Raw genomic sequence first — 23,318 nt, forward strand, 5'->3', positions numbered from 1 at the left:
CCTCCGCCTCGCTCGCTGCCGGCTGCGCGACCCCCGCTGCGCCTCACGGGGCCATCCAGCCCGGTTTAGCCCGGGGGAGAGAGGGCAGGGCGGGAAGGCGGTGACAAGACCGCGTTCGGCATCGCCCCCCGCGTCTTTTGGAGGGGGGGCAGTGGCGGCGCGGAGCGCGGGCGGGCGGGGCGTGAGGGGCCGGCGGCGGCTGCGTGGGCGTCCCTGCTGCGGGGCCGTCCCCGCCTGGGGAGCAGCGAGGCGGGGAGGGGAGGGAGCGGAGAAAAAAAGGAAGGAGGGAAGGAAGAAGTTGTCCCTGCTGCAGGAGGAGGTAGTGGTGGCGTCGGTGCTGCTGCTGCTGCAGCTGCGGGCAAAGCCTCCCCCTCCCGCCGGGCCGGGCCGGGCGGGGCTGGCTCCGCAGCCGAGATGTCTCAGGAGCGGCCCAAGTTCTACCGGCAGGAGCTGAACAAGACGGTGTGGGAGGTGCCCGAGCGTTACCAGAACCTCTCCCCGGTCGGCTCCGGGGCCTACGGCTCCGTCTGGTGAGTGCTGGGAGGGGACCGGGGTGTGCGGAGGAGGTCACGTTAGGTCGCTGCCCCCCCCCTGCCCTGCAGAGACCCGCGGCGGGGTCCGTGCGGGGCGGGCACCGCGGAGAGCGGAGCTTGCTTGTCCTTTGGAGGTTCCTCTCCCTCAGCTTTTTACCAGTCTCCTGTTGAACAATTTTCCTCACAGTTTAAGAGCGGTACTGCTGGGAAGCCGCAGTCTTGTCTTTGGAATGCGTTGGGGATTGCACCACACGGCAGGTGGTACTGAAACATTTTTATAGGGCAAGATAATAATGTGTCGTCCCAGTCCCCCCGCCTCGAATGATCTCATATAGACATATTTCACTGTGCCTTCTTGCAGTTAGTAGGTGGGGGCTGGAGAGACATGGAGCCTGGTAAGTCCCCCATAGCTGGCTTTGCAGAGCTGAGGGCCTGCCAGCTCTTGTCGCAGTTTCTTTCTGGACGTGAAGAATAGATTATATTTGAGGCAATTGTGCTTTAAAATGGAATTTGTTGATAGGCAGGGAGAAGTAGAGGGGAGGCTACGAGGACTGTTATTGTATCCCTGACTTGTTGTAGTGGGTGTACAAGTACCGATGTTTTCTTGGCATTAGATGAACACAGGAAAACTCCTTTTATTGCTACAGAAGGACAGAATTACTGCAATGTGTTCTCCCTGGGAGAGCAAAGTCCTGGTATGAATCCTGCAGAAATAGAGCGAGCTCGAAGAGTTTAGTTTTTAATTTTTACCTAATAGGAGCAAAACAGGCTACATGTGTGAAATATAGTACATCCTTAATTTGTAGTTGCTCTGCTGAAGTATGTTGGATCATTAAACATAAATGGAGTTGCATGCATTGCTTAATCTTAAAGAGAAAGTAGTATTTGGATCAGTTTGACGGCTGGATTTTAGCAGTCATTTAGTAGAGCTGTATGGTGTTCATAGATTACTGTCTCCCTTTCCTAAGAAACATCTTCCACACAATCATTCTGTTTTTCATTCTATGTTCTTTGGTTCTGTCAAAGTGTGTTCAGAATTTGCAAATATGGGTGCGTAAAGATTACACAGCTGCTCTGCTGTTGTATTTGAGCTAGCATGCATATTTTTTATTAACACAGTGTGCAAATTTATATCATGAGTATCAATTTTATTATAAGGAGGGATGTATGCTAGTAAAGAATTTTGCATGTGCTACAGTTTTAGTGAAATGCTCTCAGGTGTTCTTAACTTCTTCAGTTATAAAATTGGTGGTAAGTTGAGCTAAAATGACATGCATTTCTTAAAATGCTGAACCTCAAGTATGCAAATGCCTCCATTTCATAAAAGAAAAAACGACTGGTCAGTTTTGTGGCAAGATTAACCAGTATACTTGTTGATTTTTTTTTTTTAATAGAATCATAGAGTGGGTTTGATTGGAAGGGAGTAGACAGGTTTTGTTTGGTGAAAGAAGGGCCTTGTTGATGGAGCTGATAAATATCCCTGTAAGTATCACAGAGTTATGTAACTCCTGAAATGTAATGGTAGATTAATTTGCTCAGTGCCTTGTACATTGTATTTTAAGGCTGATTCTGTATTGTCTAGCCCACTCCTCTTTTCCCCCTCCCCACAATCTCCACTGTGTGTAATAGTTCCAAAGCTTGTTTTCATAACCAGTAACTAAAGAGTTTGCATCATGAATTTCCTGTTTTGCTGTGTCAAAACTTTCAAAGATTGTGCAACTGTGTTCAGACCAGATGAAACAGTGTTGTATTGGAAGCAATTTCAAACATGTGGCACATGAGCCTTTTTACAGTCCATGTTAATAGCTTCCTGTATGTTCTTCTAAAAATAGGTTTCAGAAAATATATAGTTCAAAAAGACTAGTGATACGGAAAGTATGTCAAAGTTAAAAAATCAACAAACAAAAGTCTTCACATATTTATGTAAGCATTAAGCTACAAGTGGTGATTCATATTATTTAGGATATTCCTGCAATGACTTGTTCTGCTCTCTATCCCTTTAGATATTTTTTTTCTCCCTAGTAAAAAGTTACCTGGTTTCATTTGAGACTTTGAGTTTGGTGTATCTTTGTTGGGATAGTAAATAGTGGGGTTTTAACCATCCGTAAACCAAATGGTTAAATATACTTCGGTATATATTCTCTGCCTGATCATATTCAACTGTAGTAAAATGCTCTGTTGTTTATTTAGTTGCCAAGATGAGGCATTTGAAAATGAGAGATTTCTATAAAGTGGAGGGGAAAAGTAATAAAAAAGAAAGAATTAAGCCAATAGATGAATCACTTAGACTATGGAGCTGTCGGGTGCTTTGAATGTCTGTTGTGAGTCGGAACACCCTAATACACAAACTTGACTACTGTGTAGTCAGTGGATGGAGGGAGAGGCATTTTCTGCAGGCAGCCTGAGACACTTGCCTAAAGTTAGAGCAAATGTTGCAGGTTTTTTCAAAGGGTGGTGTGCAGTATTTTAAGAATGATGTTCAAATGGCCAGCTCAGGTATTTTTCAAGATCTATTTTAAGAAATGGAAATATATGGAGATGCAAGAAGGAATTCAGTTCTGAAACTTGGAGAAAAATCTGTATGTATCCTCCCATTAATTCTTACTAAGTCATGTAACAATTGCTGTGACATCTGTTGTGTGAAATGGTATTTCATTTATTCTTGCAGCAGTTTCGTCTATTCATACAACATAATCTTTTGTGTGAAAAAGGTTTTGTGTGAAAAAGGTTCCAGGCCTACACTGGAAAAAAAAGGGTTCCTGATGTATCAGTCTTGTAATGTTTCATTTAAGGAGGAGAGGGGCCTAGACAATACAACATCTTGCAGTAGGAAGTTGCTGAACAGAGATGGGATTGATGGGTGACTCACAGGTTAGTTGGAGGATTGCTTTGTTTCTTGTGTGTGCTGGTGAGAAGTCTGGGCACATGCCATTAGTTCAGCCAGTTCTAGCTAAGCAAAACAGTGTTTTGATAATTTTTGCCATCAGTTTCTAAAATGCTGTGAACGCACACTCAGTATACTCTTAGTTTACTTCATAGTTATATTTTTAGCAGCTGCTGTTTGTGTGTTATATTGATACCTGTGTAAAATAATGGATCTGGTTTAATTCTTTGCAAGCTGTCTGTATGGCCTTAATTAATTTGGAAAGCAATTGAACAGCCAAAACTTATTCTTCCTCAAAATCTTGCATAAGATTTTTTTAAATTTGGTTTTGTTGGTTTTGGGTTTTTTTGGTAGACTGTCAGGTGATACAATCCTTGCAAAACCTTCAATTTCTTCCCATTTCAACCCACAGTTGTACTAACAGTGAGTCTGAATGTCTTGGATACTGAGATAATTACCAGACAAACGTAGATTTAAGAAATTTTAAAACATTAGGCTCCAGAGGGAATACCCTAAATATCACCTCTCTAGTAACAGTTCCTCTGTGGATTTTTTCTAATACCTCATCAAAGCATGCAGGTGCTTCTAAAGCATGTATATGCTTGAAGGGACCGGTGCCTGCTTCTCCTGTAAGGTGTGGTGGATAAGTGAGGAGTGATACGAAAAGAACTACAAAACTGAGTGGGAGGAAGCAGCCATACAGACAGGATTAGCAGAAGATGTGTGAGGAAGGGAGAATGGAGTAGGAGAAGGGCAGGCACAGAAAAGCCATGGGCAGAGCTCTGGAAATGCTGGCAAGTAGTTTGAGCTTTATGGGAACTTTTTATATTAAGAAGTGAAATTAGTGTGAAGACATCTGTCCTACAGGGAGATTTTTATTGCAACTTTTTTAGAAGCAGAAGCTAATGTAGCAGAGGAAAATGAGATTTACAACTTTGATAGTGTGTTGGGAGAGTAACTGACTGAAATGCAGGTACAGGTTGAACTCAGAAGTGACTGGTGTTGATAATAAACTGTCAGGTACTAAGAACTGTGTTTTTCTGTCTGTGACTGGGGGTATATAAATTAACTTCAAAGGTACCACTGAAGATACTCAGTTAGCTTGGGTGTTTGCACTAGCAGAGTGCAGCATACTATTTAGCAAAATAGTCTCTGCAAAATAATCTTTCTGATATCTCGTATTTAAATAAATTGTGTTCATAAGTAATTTTGTGCATACTTTAGTTCCTCAGACTACTTCAAATGTTGCTTCTAAGATCTAAGTTGGGTCAGTTTATAGGTTCTCTAAAATATTTGTTTTATTCTACCTTTTATGTTCTGGATTTAATTCAGGTTAGCTCAGAATTGTAATTCTAGCTCACTTAGGGTGAGGTGGATGCAGTTCATTTGCCATAGCACAGTTCTGTGTAAGAGGTTAAAAAATGTATGATAAATTCTGAATTTGTGCTGATCCTGTTTTAAAAGGGATTTAAAACTGTATGTCATGCAATTTTTTTACCCAATTGGGCTTCATTAGCTGAAATATGATCAGTGTTATGCAGCTCTCTTAAGTCTGTGATGGAAGCCAGATTCATGTTCTTCAAAATGCTCTCCAACTGACAGCTGTCCTGTAGCTCCATGAGAACCATTTGACAAATTATATATATTGGCAGAAAATGACTCAGCATGCTTTTATCTGTAGGGAAATAGTCTTTAGGCCTCAAATATGACCAAACTTAGTCTTCTGACTTTAAGAGTTAGTCTAGATTGAATGTGCAGTAATACAAAACTTTCTTTCCTGGGCTTGTGCACAGTGTCATTGTTGCAGTGCTGCTGATGGCAATTCCCCTTGGGCATTGTACAGCTACTATAGCAGCATAATAACTTGATACAGCCCCAAAAATTGTCATTAAAAAAAAAGGTGAAATTGAATTTCATTTGGACCTTGAAACACCTTATTTTATGTCTGATGGCTCTGAAATCTTCTTAATATCTTGGAAACCATCAGTATGAAAGAGTTACTGGTATATGCTGCATTTTGTACCTGAAATGTTTGAAAACTGGTAAAGATTCATGACTAATTCACAACAGCATGTGTTGAATTATGATAACTAGTCTTATTTTTGCTCTAAGTCCTAGAAAACACCTTATGTATCAGTAAAATATTGTCAATGTAATTTCAGGCCAAATTAGGGATCTTGGTATATTGCAAAATGGTGTATGTGTTTCATGAAGTGTTGCAGCTTAAATATTTATTTTTCTAGTGGTGTGTGAGAACTTGCTGATTTCAAATCAAGATTAAAAAATGAACGCTTAATGGCTTCTTTTGTCTACTCAAGCTGAGTGAGGTGTAAAGGATAACATGTGTGGAAGCAGTTGCTCACGGGCATTCTTTGAGCCAGTATGATGTAGCTTGAGTAATTCAGCTGTGGCAGGTTGGTGCTCCTGTGACCTGCTGTCTGTACTCCTGTACGTTTTCCAGAGAGCTCTTTCCACTGTGTGTATGCCCTTTATAGAAAAGGAGATACTCTTCTTCCACTGTGCACAGTGGGTGTTTCCATTCTCTGGCAGGACCTGGGGAAAGGATCCCTCTTTGTAGAAATGAACTGATACTGTGTTTTCTATTTCTCATGAACCTCATTTACGAAGTTCTTTGGAAACTGGGCAACTTTGAGCTAAGAAGTCTTTTTGCAGGTTAATTCCAGTTGATTGCTTTAAGAATAAATGACAACTACATTTATTTCAAATTGCTGCTTTGGCAGGGGTGGGCATTGTGGGTTGCCCGTGCAATTGTGGGTTTGTTCTAGGATTACTTTTCTGGTTGGTTTTGAATTTTCTGTTAGTTAAGCTTTACATTTCACCTTACATTTATAAATGTGTAGCATTCCTTTTTGCTTGATGTTTGTCAAGAACTAGTGCATTCTCACTTTTAGATGGAAGCAGGAGTTCACCTGAATCATAATGCAGCAGGAAAAGAAATATTGTACTTCTATGACGTTCTTCATTCCATACTCTCCCCGTGTTTGTTGTCTTGAGTCAAGTGTTACCTTGATTTCACATTCTCCCTTTCTCCTTCTCCTTCCTTTTGGACAGACCAGAGCTTTATAAGTTATATAAGGACTTATTAAAAAAAAGATAATTTTACAGTACAAAGCATAAAAAACCCCAAACCTATTTGTACAAAATTTCTGCTAAAGGGACAAGTTTTGGTAATGTACAGCTAATTATCATTTATTCACTTGCATTTTTGTATAACAGAACTTTAGGATTGGATGTGATTTACCAAAGAAATTTGATTTCAGCTTCAATCATAGTTAATAACAGTCATATATGATTTTACTAGGCATAAGTCTTGGATTTTTGTATGGACTTAAATCCATGAATGATATTTTTTTGAGCTTAGCATTTTGTGATGAAGTGTGGCATATGAAAATATGTTTAGGAATCGTGATAATATTTACAAGTACTCTCCCTCTTTCCAGAGCTTTATTACATATTTATGTTTAAGAGCACTTTAGACAGCAAAGTCATAAACATTTCTTTTTTTTCTACAAAATTTCCCTTTGCTGTATGGACAAGACCCATCTCTTAAACATTTTCTGTAGAAACCAACAGTTGTGTAAATATGTGGGGATTTTGGGTGGGAGTGCAGGTTATGGACCAGGATACCTAGAAATTATTTTCATTGCAGGAATGGTGTTGACTGTGACTCAGAATCTAGATAGCTGCTGCCTAGAGTTTCTAAGTGTGGATTTGAAGGCATTTATAAAGAATTCATTTGGATAATTTGATTACTCTTTGTTGTAGCTCTGCCTTTGACACAAAAACTGGGTTGCGTGTGGCTGTGAAGAAGCTGTCCCGACCATTTCAGTCCATCATCCATGCCAAGAGGACCTACCGAGAGCTGCGGTTGCTTAAGCACATGAAACACGAAAATGTAAGTTGAAGGAGATGGTATGAAATGTTTATCTGAAGTCAGACTGTCCAGTGAGCATCCATCATGATTGTATTTAAGATCTTGCTGTATATGATTTTTTCCTGGTGCTAAATACAAAGCTTGCAGTAGTCCAAGGGATTATAGTTGTAAAAAAGCATGCAGAGTAAAAAAAACAAACCAAACCCAAAAAAACCCACAATAGCCAATTTTGTGTTAAAAAATCCTAATATTCTATAGAATATAATCTTGAAGTTACGGTTTAGCAAGTTCATGCTGTCATAAAGATTTGGGACACAAGTGATGTCACTTACATTCTTGTGTTTGCTTGCTGTAGTAAACTGCAGTTTACTGCAGATGGAAATAAAAACATTTACTGGAAGGAGTAGCTTCTATGCCACAAAGGATCTTAGTAATTGTATCATATTATGCTATGAATATATTTCACAACTTTACTATTTTCTTTCTAGGTGATCGGCTTGTTGGATGTGTTCACCCCTGCCAAGTCACTAGAAGAATTCAATGATGTGTAGGTAACTTCTCTGAAGACTGCAAGAAAATACCTTTTGTATCTTCTTTTATGTCTCCCAGATTATTACAGAAATACTTAACACCTTAATTCGTCTGCCATCATTCACAAATAATTCTGAATTCCAGCACAAAGATACTAGGGCATCCTAAGCTGTTGCCCTTGTTACACTTGTTCACTTGGTGTGTTGTATTGACCAGTGCTGTTAGAATCAGCGTACTAATCTGCTACATTATTTAAAGTGTTGTGGATATATTTCGTTCATTAACATGCTTTGGGACAGTCAGCCCTGCTACTGGAGATGCATAGAGAATTTTTATCCTAATCCTGTTGAAGAGATTGCTTCATAGCCCACGTGTTTCCTTCTGATAATAGGTACTTGGTGACACACCTTATGGGAGCAGACCTGAACAACATTGTGAAATGCCAGAAGCTCACCGATGACCATGTGCAGTTTCTCATATACCAGATTCTTCGGGGACTGAAGGTATGTGCATCTGTCCTACCCAAATGCTCATCAACAGGAGGTGCAAGTTCTTGAGGAGTGTAATGTCCTCAGAGATTCTTGTGAGTATACAGTGGGGCTTCTGTAACTTTCCTAATGTACTGTAGGATAACTTTGTATTATCGTTCTTTCATTTTACAGCTCTTTGGAGCTCGGTATCAGTAAGGTTACCCATCATTTTTGTGTATTCTTGTGGGCAGAGTCTGGAAAACTATGAACTGATGCCCTCTAATCTGCTCTGACTATGAATTTGCCCTTTCTTCAGTTTTGTTTACTTGTGTGGTTCCACTCAGGTGACAGCACTCCTAGGTGTTCCTAATGAGAGACAAACTGGAACACCTACCTACTCAAAACTTACAGACACACAGCCAGGTCCTTCTGCAGACAAGCTGTAGCATTTGAATTGTGTGGGCTGGTGTAGGGCAGTATTTTCTACTGAAGAAATGAAAAGGAGGCTACTTAGACTGTTATATAAACTTTATCATCTTTTTTTTTACAGTACATCCATTCAGCTGACATAATACACAGGGTGAGTGTTTGTTCTAAGATTGTTTTGGTACAGGAATCAATGTCTTCAAAAAATGAAGGACAGAATTTTACAATGTAGCACTGATTGAACCCAGAAGAAATTTTCTGAGATTTAGTTTGGTTAAATAGTAAAAAGATTAAACATGGGAAGTGATTATCAAGATCTGTAACTTCTGTTTCTGCCTGTGTTCAGCTTGTATCTTTGTGAAGCAGCTTTTCTATTAAAATACATATATTGCACTGGTTTTGCAATAATCCTTTATGCATTTTTGCTTATATGTGACACCTCTGAGGATGTCATAAGAGATCTTTGACTCGCTGATAAAATACTTTGCCCAGAGTTGGAATTTACACTCAGTTAGAATCTATATTTCTATCTGCATTTATATTTTTATCTACTTCAGACTTGTGAAACAACACTGTTGATGTTTAATTTTTTAGGATTTAAAACCTAGTAACCTAGCCGTTAATGAAGACTGTGAGCTAAAGGTAATGTAATCACAAGATCTGATTGGTTTGGCTGAGATTTGAGTGAATGCTGTGTGGATGTCCCTTGCAATTAAAGGGTCAAAATAATTCCTTTTGAAAATACTTTTGTAGCCCAAGATACTAATGTGCTTCCCAGATGTAAAGAGATGTAAGGATGTGTTTTCTGTATCTGTTTCTGTGTTTCTAATGAATCATAATGAAAGTGAAGAGTTAATAGATTTAGTTTGGGTTTAGTTGCTTTGGAAACAAGATATCGAGACATAATTCTTAGTGTCGAGTCCTATACTGCTCTAGGCTAGTGTAGTTTAACTGGTTGTGAAATTTGGTTTCATAATCTGTTTTTGCAGCTCCACTACCTCTCTTCTCCCCATTCCAGTGATTGCTTGGTTGTTTGCTCTAGCTGGTTTGCATTGTTCCACTGCCAGTAGTTGGTGTATGTCTTTTCTGTAGATCCTGGATTTTGGCTTGGCCCGACACACAGATGATGAGATGACCGGTTATGTGGCTACCCGGTGGTACAGGGCCCCTGAAATCATGCTGAACTGGATGCATTACAACCAGACAGGTAATGCCTCTAACTAACAGAAGGCTTTTCAGTTTCTGAATGGTGGGGAACAAAGAGATTGTCCTTGTACATGCTCCCTTCCATTTGATGGAATAAGTCGGCAGTCATGGTAATTATGCTTCAGTAAGGGAGCTTAAAAGAAGCAAGTCATAGAATTGGTATTTGAACCACAGTCTGTCAGATGTAAGTTAAGAATCATTGTGATAGCATTGACAAGACTGCTTTAAATTTGAACCTTTGAAACTGCAATCAGTAAAATATTGTCAGCACTTATCCATTCTTTTCCCTAGCACAGTAGTTTTTAAAGTAAGTGACTGGAATGGATCTGGATGAGGAGAAGGTGTGCTTTTAGGAAGTTGCTGGGAATACATTGAAAAATGTCTGCAGTTATGCTGTGAAGAAATGATTGAAAAGTTGCAGTAGTTGGACAGGGTGATTCTACTGAGATTGTATTTTTATGCATTATGTTGTTTTGTTTTCTATTTTGTTTTGTTCAGTTGATATTTGGTCAGTGGGATGCATTATGGCTGAACTGTTGACTGGAAGAACATTGTTCCCTGGTACAGACCGTATCCTTTAGAAGTAATATATTTTTTGAAATGGAAGCTAGAGATCTTCATTTTCACATACTTGACAAGAAAATAAGTTGTGTGTTTGGTTGTGTACTTTTTTTTGTTTGTTTTCAAATTAATGGCTTCTATTCCAGTATGATGAGGTGAGTTCTTGATTTTGCTGCACATCTATTCCTATTTATTAGCATCCCTAGAATTACTCACATACTGTTTGTTTCTGGGAGTTACTGTCCTTTAAGTTTATTTAAATTTATTAGTTGAGTTTGTAGAAAATACCTGCGTGGCTGTCTTCTGAGAATCCTGTCATCCTTCAGGTTTTTAGCAAATGCGAAGCATCCCTTCTGGCCTCTCTTTGTCCTGTGGGCATGCTGTGGAAGCAGTGGGTTTGCAGATTCTTTAGTGCCAAGGTTCTCATTAAAATTGCTTTGAAATGTTTAGGTTCTGCTTCCATGCCTGACTGTAAACAGACTGTGAGCCTTCTTTCACAGCATGCTTGTATTGATATGAAAAATCAAGCTTGAATAACATGTTTTCAAAATTATTTCTTTTTGCCTTATCAAAGTGGACTGGGTAGGACACTTTGGCAAATTTATGAGAACAGTTTGTGAGATTTGGTCACATTTTCCCTGGGAAGTTGGAACTGAGACTTGATGCAAATTGTTGCTCTTAGCAGCTTTTCTCCGTTCAGGCACACAGCATAGCAGGGTAATTTACTACTGGCAAGAGTTTTCATTGCCTAGAGGACTTCATTTGCCAGAGAAAAGTACATTGCCCACCTTTGACCAAAGTTTATTATTTCAGCCACAGTTTGGTTATTTTAGTAACTTCTATTAATTTATTAGTATTTATGTCTGTTAATTCAAATATGTTAGCACTTGATGAAAAGAAAACTAGTGTTGGAAGTGCTGGCCTTCTGTTTACTGTGTTGCCTTCAGAAAGCATCTCGAGGAAAAGGCTCTCATTCCAGCTTTGACACAGTAACCTCCCTTTTCAGTGTGCTGTAACTTTATCCTCTTCCTATTTTTCTGGTTGTCTTCATCTCATAATTTGTCTCCATATTTGTTGAATTGATTGTATTCCACTCTGTAGTCATCTCTGCTGTATATTTCCGTTGTCAGACAGAAACTGAACTAAAACAAAAGTGGCTTCAAAGCTAGAAAAAAAGTTGCTCTATTTCTATCCACTGATTGAGCACGTGTAGGTTGCTTTGAACAAATTTGTTTCTTTCAAGAAAAACTGAGAGATCAAGGATTGTTGATTCAAACAAACCAAAAGTCTTTCGGCTGTTGCCTTTATTTGACTCTAGTAACAGTGGCACTTTAGATTTTAAAAATCTTGACACTTGCAGCTAATGATGAGTTCTTTATGACTTGAACAAAACAGTGATCTTCCAAGCCTGAGAATTTTTTTCTCCAGCTGTGTTCTTAGCTGTAAATTATAGCCAATAATGCAAAATAGAGTTTACTTCTAGGATCTAAATCGTTTGCTTTGTAATACTTCACTAAGTTATATCTCCCATCAGATGCTTGTGATTGTTTACTTTAAATGCACAATTTCTTCCGCAAATGGCAGCAATGCTTTTTGATTAAATGCTTTTTCTGTTCTGAGATTTAAGAAAATATGGTGAGATTTAAGAAAAATAAGGCCCAATCCTTTCCCATTTTAGACAAAACTTTGTAGTACTGTAGTTCTTACAGTTTGTGTGTGTGGTTCCCACTTCAGGTAAATGTACATGCTTTTTGATTGTGAAGTTAGAACTATAAGGGGAGCAGCGTTGGTTCAGAATCTTGTTTGTGCATGTAACACTCATCCAAGGATCTTGGAAGGACCCAAGCTGTCAGCTTTCATCCCAGTTTTTCTGACATCTAAAGACAGCAAGCAGAAGTTAGATGAGTCGGCTCTAGTTTATTCCTGTCTTGAAAGGCTCTTTGAATATATGCGTGATTTTAGAAGAAAGTTTTTAAGAAATTTTCCAGGTTTAGACACTGTTGGATAGTTCTGGGCTCTTAATAACTTCCTTGTACCCGCAGATTTGCTGAGGCCTGTGTTCCTCCTGCAGCGTCACTATACAACTGACTTAGTGACTTTGCAAATACTATTAACATACATAATTCAAGGTATATTTAGCTTGCCTCTAGTAAGTATTGCTTGCCTCAAGTAAGCTTGCCTCTTGCAGTATATCCAAATCCACTGCAGTTCTAGGAAATTCTCTTTGCAGTTGGAGGCAACATGACTCTGCATTCTGTGTGTTCAGGAAGCTGGAAATTGCTCCTGTTTGACAACTGAAAATTTGAAATTCTTGCTTTTTGATCTCAAGATGTTCATTTTTTCGACTCTAGAGCTTCACGTTTCTAAAATTAAAGAGAGAGTGACAGAATACGTAATGGCTTCTCAGGATGATCGTCCTTCTGTTTAGATGGTTCTTTTGTTTGAAGTATTGGTCCCTTTCACCAAGAATCTGGCAGAAATGGTGTGACGTTATTTACAATCCATCACATATTTTTTTATACGGCGCAGAGATGCATCTGTTACTTGTAAGAAGCTTCAGTATGGGTAAGCTGTACAGTCCATTTAATTGGGTAAGTAATAAAGTTGTATTCTGAGATTATGATCTTCAGTGCTGTCTGTGATGATTATGCCACTGATAAACTAATACTGAACTTAATGTTCTGAAGGACCTAATCTGTAGAGATTCTGAACATGGCTGTCATTGATTTAAAGCAAGAATTGAGATACTCTTAGAAAAAAAACCCTATGGTTAATATGGGCTTAGCTCTACAGTATTGTTACGGTACTCCTAACTTAAAACTGAATGCAAGGTAATTGAATTATTTGTATTGTAATCTATGGGTAGAAATATTTGGATGGAAGATGGACTTCCAGTATTGGTAAGATCTCTGCCAGGAGGTGGAGAAGGGGAGCAAGATTGTGAGAAAGACTAGTCAGAGACAAAAACATGAGGTAATGAAAATCAGAGTCCTTTAGGCTTTTAGTGTGAGTCATAGATAGAGGCTTTTTTTGGGTATTATTGTATCTGTCTTATACCAAGATCAGTTTCTGCTAAACATGTGTATTAAATTTTGCAGCTCTTGTAATGTGAATGATTCACACAAGTAAGTAGGAAAATTGACTCTGTTTGACAGTGTGACTTGCATAAAATCATATAAAGTAAAAATAAGAATATCTAGAACTGTTTGGACTAGTTTAGCCAATTTTGTTTTTCTGTATGTTTTAAGTTGACTGTATTCCCTTAAACTCTGAAGAGTGTTTTTATTACTGTTTCTATTCAGTAGTACGAGTCTCATGATAACTAACCAGTCTGAAATTACGTATTCTTCTATTATGTCTTATTCTTGCTTGTGGTGGCAGCTAAAACAACTTTGAACTTTGCTTTGTCTGGATAAGCTCTTACAATCCTATGATGTCTGCTGCTAATGGTGATGGCAGGTTGTTTTCTGAATTTTAGAATCACTGAGGCTCATCAGTCCTTGGGAGTATCTTGGAGATGGCACTTGGGGTTTGCATGCTGTGCTTTCCTTCTCTATGCACATGTGGTGGTATTTTTCTTCTGCTTTCTATTTACTACATCTTTTTCCTGTCTTTAATTGCTTATGGCTCATTTCTCTGGGATGTGGTAGGCCCTGTAGTTAAAGAATGCTGCAGTTCAGCAGGCTATAGATGGCAGGCCTGAAACTAAAAGCAGGGATGCATTTTGGCAGGCCTGTGGCAGTGCCAGTTACACATCCTGTGTTTTCTCTTGTTTATCTCAGAAGTCACTGAAGCATATTACACAAGTATTTTCCAGTAGTAAATGGGGCAGCAATATTGTGGGCATACCTGGTGCACATGATTTTAAATGCCTTTAAAGTAATTTAAATATTTAAACTGAGGTATGGCATGTGACTTCTGAGGCATGTTAGCAGTCTGAAATTTACACAACTGTGTCTTGCACAAGAATGAATGAAAGATGTAAGGGCTGTTTTAAATAGCACTGGAGGAAAGCCAATTTAAGAGTCAGTTGTGGTTAGTATAGTGTCCTCTGCTATTTCTCCTACACCAGTGAGTGGGTATTCTGACTTCATTTTAAGCATTGACAATTAAGAGCTGGCAATTCAGCTAAGCTAAATCCAACTAGATACACTGGGTTTACGCTTAGGTTTTGAGTGGTTTAAGTAGCTACAAGTTGGCCAAGAAACTTGACAAGTGAGAAGTTAAATCAGCTTTTCTGACAAACTATTTCCAAGGCTTTAAATTATTTTAATATGTAAAACTTTAGACCAGAGTTTACATCAAAATGTGAAGGTTTTAGCAAAATATCGGTGATTTCCTTCATATACAGTTTGCCAGTATTACAGGAACTCAGAGTTGTTGTTTTTCAGTTTGTTTTTTTTAAACAGGTGACAGTTTTTGAAGTTCCTTGTAGTACTGAAATTAAAAGATACTCTAAAATAGTAGCTGTATCTTAACTCATCAGGAAGGCATTGATCCCAGAAAAAAAGATTGTCTAGTAAGTAGACTACTTTTATTGCAAGGGAAATAATTAAAGCAAATGTAAACATTACAGACAGTCTGAAATCATTATGGAGGATAATTCAGGGAAGAAGAGAGATTATGTGTTAATGGTTTCTAAAAAGATACTTTGTCTCCTTACTATCTTGAATTTTAGACATAAAACAGTGTCTTTGATGGACCTATTTTTTTCCTCCACTCAATTGTACATTTTGTCACTTAGGCTTTGTTAAAGAGGACAGCTCAGATTGGTATGTGACCTGGTGGAAGCTCTGTTCTGGATAAAACGCTCTTTGCATCTGCAGTGTTACGTCCTGAGAGCTGTCCACATAGATACATTAAACCTGAGCCCATATTCTGTTTCTCTCTGCTGCTCCAGCAGGTCTGGAGGGCAGAAGGGGACGGGCAGGTGCTTTGGCCCTCCTGATCCCAGGGACTGGCAGGGGCCAGTATCCTCTGGCAGCTGCAGCAGCCCAGCTGCTCTGGGCCTGGGAAAGTTGTGCCCCATGCTCAGGTGAAGCAGTGCTGGAAGTTATGAGCAGGGGCCAATCATCTTCTTATTTTCTAAGTTTTAGAAGTGGCTAAATTATATTGGAAGGTGTTCACAAAAGGCCTTGGCTTTCTTTTTAATATTAGTGCCTACCCTTTTCAGCCTTCTACTTTACTTCAGCTGTCACTAATGCAACTTAATCCTGCTAACTGCGGCCACTTTGGTGTGGGACCTGAAGGGGTGAAGGGAGCATGTGAACTGATCCTGTGCCAGTGGGGCAAAAGCTTCGAGTTCTACTCCAAAATAGTTAAGGATGCAGTGACCGATTCAATGCATGTTTTGTATGTGTAGACAAGATGTTCAATCTGTCTGATAGAGAGGTGAGTTATAAGGGGTATTCAGTTGTAAACAAGAGGAATTAATATGGTTTGCTTAAAATAGATTTTCAGTCAAGGCCTTGGCAGGAATTAATTTTCAACATTAATAGGGGTTATATGTTGCACTTTTCATTTTGATTTCTCCCAGCATTTTCCTTTATGGTCCATCATTAGATATTGATCAGTTGAAGCTCATTTTGAGACTCGTTGGAACCCCAGGGCCTGAGCTTTTGAAGAAAATCTCCTCAGAGTCTGTGAGTTTACACTTTGATTGTGATATCTGCCCTTTCAGAAGTCCCAAGTTTGTGTGTTGTTCTCCTGTAGTCTCTCTGTAGTATGTGTTGGGATTTATTTTCTGTTATTTTAATTCTTTTGCAATTCTTTGCTCTTGGATGGCTTTGAGTTCTTATGCTATGTGTATCTGTTCTTTATTCCTCTTACCTCTGCCCATGGTATGATTTTGTCCTTTCATATTCCCATTTTACTGCTTCGTGACTCTTCTTTCAGTTTGTGGGTTGTATGATCAGATATTACTGGGGAAATATTTTTCACAGCTAAGAGCTTGAGGCTTATCTCTATTATTACTTCTCCAGATCAGGTACCCAGGGATCTTTCTAAATAGGAGCAAGTGTGTTATCCTGTAAACACACACAGTCCCTTCTGTGCTGTGATTAAGTCCTGAAACACTGCTGCCACTATCTTTGGTTTTGTAGCATAAAATGCCTTTTAGATGCCTGTATCTAGCAGCTGTTTCCAGGGCACACAGCATAGTCTGCTGAGCATATAACTATTAGTGCTATGTAGGATGTTGCTATATGGGGCCCTTTTTATCAAGGTAATAGCAAAAAACAGCCATATTGCCGTTTGCTATATTGTACTAATCTTGAATTGTGAACTTCTGCAAAGACAGGGTTAAAAATGGCCTTTAATTTTACCTGTTTGTGAAGGTGGAGTGCATAAACATTAGAGCAAGAAGTGCCATAGCAGTTGGGAGTAGCAGGTTAATGCACAGTGAGCAGTGAGCTGGCACAGAGGTCACTGGCGCTGCTTCAGCAAGTCACTGCTGTTTGTGATGCACAGCAGAGGATCAGAGCAGTGGAGAGTGGGGATAAGATTTAGTGCTGCAGCTTATGTTCCTGTTCTTGTAACGGTGACTGTAAATACAAAATGTGAGATTAGCCTTGGATTACATGTGATGAAGGTAGATGTACAGTACAAATTTGAATAAATTGGTCAACTTGCTGAATATCCCACCAATTTAAAAAGCCCTGGGATGTTCTGCCTTTGGAGAGGTTAGAACTGAATAATGCAGGTTGCTTTGGTTGCTCTGTGAACTGACCTTAAGACCAGTCTGGTGTTTGAAGTACAGGGGACTAGCAAGAGACATAAACTGAAAGGTTGACTAAATTAAGCAAAAGATTAGTTTGCATATGTAAGTTGAAGTGGGTCTTTTATTATATTTATTGTACAATAATAGTTAAAAATTGCTCTTACTGAGGTATGAAACAAGAGTCTGTTAAAAAAACCCAGTAAAATACTGTTTCTACAATTTTTTTCCATTGTATGGGGAATGCAAAACTATTAAGTGTTTGAGGGCCTTTAGTGTGTCACTATAACAAATTGTTTTTCTGCTGCATTACTTTACTCGCTCTCACTTTCCCTGTTCACTGACATCAGTCTTATGCAAAGCTAGTGTTTTGCTAATTTTGCACTTATTGCTTTCTCTCACCTCGCCCACATATCAAAGTACATTCAAAGCTGTTCAGAAGGTGTCAGTTGTGAGCCAGTTTCACTTTGCACCACAAGAAACTAAAGTACTTTCCATGCAGGGAGGAGGTAAAAAAAAGCTGGTAACCAGTGCAGAGGATACAGGTTTTGTTTCTGTTTTAATTTTTGTTCATTTTCCTGAAGCTGTATATAGCTTCAGCAGCCCAGGAAGAATTTTGAGGCGTAGCTTCAGCTGAAGGAAACATCTACTCTGATAGCTTAAAACTTTTGGGAAATGTGAACGCAACCATGTTGGAGTGTAATAGTGCTTTTATTGAACAGAAAGACCTCCTGTACTGGCAGTTACCAACTGATCAGTGATTCTCCATCATTTCAAGTGTTCACTAGGATAATTGCTTAACTTCTCACAGGTAGTTGAAAAAATTAGTGGACCCTGCCTATATGGCTTTTGCCTTGTGGTTTGCAGAAGAGATGCTTTGTATGCAACTGTTTTGTGTTTAAAATGGTTTTTGCACTGTTTTTAACAAAGCCCTTGACTAGGCACTTAAGATATTAACCAGCTTCAGCAGATCATGCGTCTGACGGGAACACCCCCTGCATATCTCATTAACAGGATGCCCAGCCATGAGGTGAGATCTGAGCAGATGAGGGGGGTTTGCAGGGCAGGTCTTCACTTAGTGTTCACCTCTTCTATAAATTCTATGCTTGCATGTGGCATGGGGTGGGCAATTAACTACCTGCTCTTCAGCAAGATTTTTGTACTAAATAAAGTCTCGAGATTTGGACAGTGCATACCCAACCACAGACTTCTGAGACTCGGGAGAGAGTGGATGTGAGTTGGTTTTGTATTGTGTGCCGTGTTGTGCAGCTTCCCAATGAACAGCACGCTGCACACAGCCTTACTAGGACTCCAGGGAGTCAGCTCTTGCTGTACCTCTTTGCTTTTCAGTCTTGCATGAACCACAGGTAATGTCAGTTCTTCCTGTACTGTCTTGAGTGCCTGCTAGTTGGGACAGGATAATGCTGATGTACTTAGTACGTGTCAGAGTAAGTAAAGAGAAGGCAAAGCAAGGAAACAGACTATAATAACCAGTGCTTTAGGATAGTTGAAAAGTACTTTGTCTTGGTGGCTTGATTGTATTATACTTCAACAGAGCATTTGTTTCCACAGGCAAGAAACTACATTCAGTCTTTGTCTTACATGCCGAAAATGAACTTTGAAAATGTGTTTATTGGTGCCAATCCCCTGGGTAAGACTTGTTTTATTAAATGCTGTGTTCTTCCTGAAATTGAAGCTAGCATGTCCTGGGACACAAAGACATTCCCAAAGTTTTGTTCTGACTAGTACAGAACAGGGCTATGTACTGTTTTCAAGTTTACAAAGTATGTGTGGGCCGAGGGTGTAAAAGGAAGAAATCGTGAGTCATGGGTGGGTCCTGAGAAACTATAGATCCTCATATACGTTGGGCTTTTACAAGCTTACATTTCAGAGTACACTGTCACACATCTCACTGTGTAATCCTTTCTGTTTTGGTGCTCTTGCAGCTGTAGACTTGCTAGAGAAAATGCTGGTACTGGACACGGACAAACGCATTACTGCAGCAGAAGCACTGGCCCACGCTTACTTTGCTCAGTATCATGATCCAGATGATGAACCAGTGGCAGACCCCTATGACCAGTCTTTTGAAAGCAGAGAACTTGAGATTGAAGAATGGAAAAGTAAGTTTGGGGGAGGGGAGAGAGAGCCAGCTAGCTTCTTTTGTGGTCATAGAATCATAGAATATCCTGAGTTGGAAGGGACCCACAAGGATCATGGAGTCCAACTCCTGGCTCTGCACAGGGGTCCTGTACAACCCAAACAATCCCCATGTCCCTGAGAGTGTTGTCCAAATGCTCCTTGAACTCTGACAGCCTTGGGACCATGACCTCTGCCCTCCTGCATGGGGAGTCTCTTCCAAGTGCCCATCCACTCTCTGGGTGAAGAACCTCTTCCTAATACCCAACCTAACCCTCTGCTGACACAGCTCCAGCCATCCCTTGGGTCCTGTCACTGGTCCCAGAGAGCAGAGCTCAGCACCTGCCACTCCGCTGCCCCTCGGGAGGAAGCTGCAGACCCCAGTGCATCTCCCCTCAGTCTTCTCCATCCTGTGAGCTGGGTCCATCGCACGAGCTGCAGTTCAACTAAGCCCTGGTAATGAGAGGCACAAAAGAAAGTGATAAAAATATGGGCATCCTCTTGATCCTGAGGTCCTTATACTGGCTGAATCTACCGTATGCTATGCACATATTTAGGATAGTCCCTGGTAACTAGTTATTACTAGGGGCATTCAAACATGTAAGCAACATAGTTGCTCATGTCTTTATGTTTTCTAACTTATTCACATCTCGATGCTCTTTCATTGTGTATGTTAGTCTCTGAGAGTAGTGTAACCATTCTTCTCTTTTTTGTCTTAATTAAAATATGTTTTTAGAACCTTTAAGGTTGTTGCAGGTTTTCTTGCACAAAGAGATGTCTTTAGTACTGCTGTCATAGTACTGCTGCTAAGTTTCTGTCACACTTTTCCCACCAGGCCTGACTTACGATGAAGTAATCAGCTTTGTGCCACCACCGCTTGACCAAGAGGAGATGGAGTCCTGAGAAACTGCTCTCTTCTGTCTGTCCCACTTCACTGTGAAGGGAAGGCCTTTTCATAGGGACTCTCCAATTATCGTTCAAGTGCCTCATCACAACAATATTCTCCTTGGTGGAAGGGTTTTGTGTGTGTTGAATTGGGGAGGGAGGGGGGAGGGAAGAAAGCTGAGTCCATGTAAACATGCTGCATGCTCTCTTGTATTCTGTGTACAGCCTGGGGCAAGCCTCTGGAGACCTGTTCTGACTGCACTTAGTTCTTCCAGAGTAACAGTGCACCACCATTTTGCACTGCTGGGGCAAGGTGGGGAAGTTGACATTTAAGGTTTGGTTACAATCATTGCCATTTATCAATTCTCCTACAACTAAGTAACCTCAAAATAATGAAAGTTGGTTTATAGGCTTAGAGAGTCCTCTGTTTTCTTCAGGCATGAAGATGGGGTTAAGGAACATCCTTATTCAGTACCAGGTGTCTGATTTATATCCACATCTTCCTGGTACAGCAGAATGTAGAGGCCTTCCAACGCCTGATCCTTGGAACATGAAAAGATGTTGTTTTGAAACTGTAAATATGTTTGTGCCTTAAATGAATGGGAAGAGAGGGGAAAGGAAATCTCTGACTCACTGTTTTTGAGGGTGAAGGCTCCCACATAGCCAGGCATGAACTCAATGTAATCAGGAAATAACTTTCTGAGGCAACAGCCTCAACCCCTGGATTGGGTATTCCTGTGTTATTCCCTTTTCTCCTCCTCTTGTTCTGAGGCTTCCCAGCATTAGCTCCTAAGAGACAGAGGTTGGAGAAGATTCTTGCTAGCCACACATATGTGTATTCTGTTTCTTAGAAGGTGGTGTGTTTTGCATGTTGTAGCTGAATGTGCATGTAGAGCTGCTTGATTTTTGTCCTTATTTTTTGGGGATGGCACTGGGGCAGTTAAATCATCAGTGAAATGTTTACTGAGTACCTCAGCTGGTGCCGTGAAATCACAGCACCCTTCCTCCTTTGCTGCAGCTCATTGGGAAATACCTGCCATTCAACAAGGAAAGGAGATATTATATGGCATATAGAAATGTGCCCCTTTTTCCTTGTTCTGACCTTCTGTTTGCAGAGAAGGAGAGCTTGGGCTGGAGAGTTTCTTGTGAGATCAAGTGTAAAAAATGTTCTTTAAAGAAACATGGTATCTTGTGCCAGAACTTAACTTATTTCCTGAAAAGAATTTTTTTAGAAGTATTGGAATCCAAAGCAAAGAAATAAGCATGCATAAACACACAATCACCCTTTCACTGTCTATATCTATAAATATAAATATTTATATATAAAACTAACATTAACCAGAAGGTTTTTTTACCCTCTCAGATAAGAGCTTCTTGGCTGTTTTTTAGCAATTTGATCTCTGCCCAAGGAAACGTGAGAAGAGAGTATGTTTTGAATATAAACAGGGTTCAAATATTTTGTATTTTACAGGACTCTGCAGGAGTAAAATACCCAGTTAGGGACTGGCAGGAGGGAGGTTTCTCAGCACGTTCATGTGCTAGAACTGTAACTGAGGAGTTCAGGAGCCCAATTTTAGGGCTTCTGGAGGAGATATTTTTAGACATTAATTTGTTGCAGGCATCCTGTGTGGGCAACTCATCACATCACTATGTATGTGAGGAGAAAGGCTTTTGAAGTATTTTGTATTCTTGTTACCTATGGGGCAGAGAGGAACCATTTGTAGTGTTTTTACCCTGTTTGAAGAGGCAGCACAAAGGGATGGGACATGAATGACAAAGCCATTGATTCTTTCTAGGCTACTTCCCAGTGATCTCTTCAGGCCAAATATTTAATAAAGGTCTGGGCTGAGATGAGGAGAGTAGTTATATCTAAGATAAAACTCTCCACAGCCTAAAAAAATCAAGACAGAAAACCTCCCTTCTCTGCTGGACCAGCAGTCTGGGTATTCAGATGAAAATGTCGATATACTATGTAAACCTACAGCAAGATTATTTTTATCAGCTGTTTTATGTGTAGATGCTATAGTGTGAGTTCATGCGGAAATATTGCTAAAAATTTTTAAAAATATAGATGTTGTGCGTGTGTGTGTGTGTGTGTGTGTGTGTCTGTGCGCGTGTGTGAATGGCAATGTTTCATTCGGAGTCTGTCCCTGAGGGAGCCCATGTGGAATGCACTCCTGCTCAGTGCAATGCTGGTCAGCTGCCTGCAGACTGAGCAGGATGCTGCACTTGAAAGAAAAGATCTGCTATTTTGTTTCTATCCATGAATTTTGCTGTAATTGGTTATGCCAGATAAGATGTCACAATACCACTGGTTAAAAATAAAATTTATTTTTCAGATTTACTGCACTGATGGTACTTGCAAACCTCTTACACTAAAGTGTTCGTTTTAGCATGCTGTGTGCTGTAAGAGATCCTGTGTGTGATGGCTGGGGCGGGGGCCAAGGCCATGTCTTGGTGGCTGACTGCTGACAGGGAGCTTCTTGTCCTTATTTGTCCCAAGTGAATTGTTTGCTACAAAAGTAGCTTAGAATCTGACTGTGAGTATGGGACACAGAAAAAAAGCCCCACCTTTTATTTTCTGTTTAGCACAGGGAAGCAATAATTCAACACAAATAGACTAGCATTCTGCTGCTTACCTGGCCCTGGGACCCTTCCCCAGTAGTACTGGTTTGTGCTTGTTTGCTATTTAAAGTGATTTTTTTTTCCTCTTCAGTTGCCATCTAGTTGGTGGTGGAAAGATCTGTACCATAGTGGAGCTTTTCCAACTTCTATTGTGTATCAGTGCTACTCACTCAGAAGAACTCAGATTGAGCAAAGCCATGTTCTTCAAGTTGGCGCATCCCTCAGTCACTGAAGTTCCCAGGCCATGATGAACCAGGGTGGTTGTGTTGACCCCAGTCGGGCAGCTGATCACCACAATGTGTGCACTTCCCTGCCACAGAGCTGTGCAGCAGCTGATTTGAGGAACTACAAAAAACAGTGAGGGCGTGTTCTCTCAGCTCCATGAGCCTTCTTGTTGGCTTTCACCATCTGTTGGCCTAGGTGCAAACAGAGGAGAGGAGGCCAAAAGCCT

The 23,318-nt window shown here is 40.1% G+C and overlaps 1 protein-coding gene across 2 annotated transcripts; it reads left to right on the forward strand.

Moving 5' to 3' along the window:
• On the forward strand, positions 1-22,586 carry MAPK14 (mitogen-activated protein kinase 14). Of its 2 annotated transcripts, none has more exons than XM_027695022.1 (12): positions 1-530; positions 7,204-7,333; positions 7,801-7,859; positions 8,235-8,346; positions 8,864-8,893; positions 9,334-9,381; positions 9,832-9,946; positions 10,444-10,515; positions 18,172-18,251; positions 18,794-18,872; positions 19,168-19,341; positions 20,193-22,586. In XM_027695022.1, the coding sequence occupies exons 1-12, from the start codon at positions 415-417 to the stop codon at positions 20,258-20,260; spliced, it is 1,083 nt and encodes a 360-aa protein (XP_027550823.1). In that variant the 5' UTR covers positions 1-414; the 3' UTR covers positions 20,261-22,586. The 2 variants fall into 2 exon arrangements, with proteins under 2 accessions (XP_027550823.1, XP_027550822.1); XM_027695021.1 differs by lacking the exon at positions 18,172-18,251 and adding an exon at positions 16,069-16,148 and having other exon boundaries at positions 295-530.
• Positions 22,587-23,318: the final 732 nt, after the last annotated feature.

Source organism: Neopelma chrysocephalum, unplaced genomic scaffold (assembly GCF_003984885.1).
Source record: "Neopelma chrysocephalum unplaced genomic scaffold, ASM398488v2 Primary Assembly neopelma1_100, whole genome shotgun sequence".
NCBI classification, from domain to species: Eukaryota; Metazoa; Chordata; class Aves; order Passeriformes; family Pipridae; genus Neopelma; species Neopelma chrysocephalum.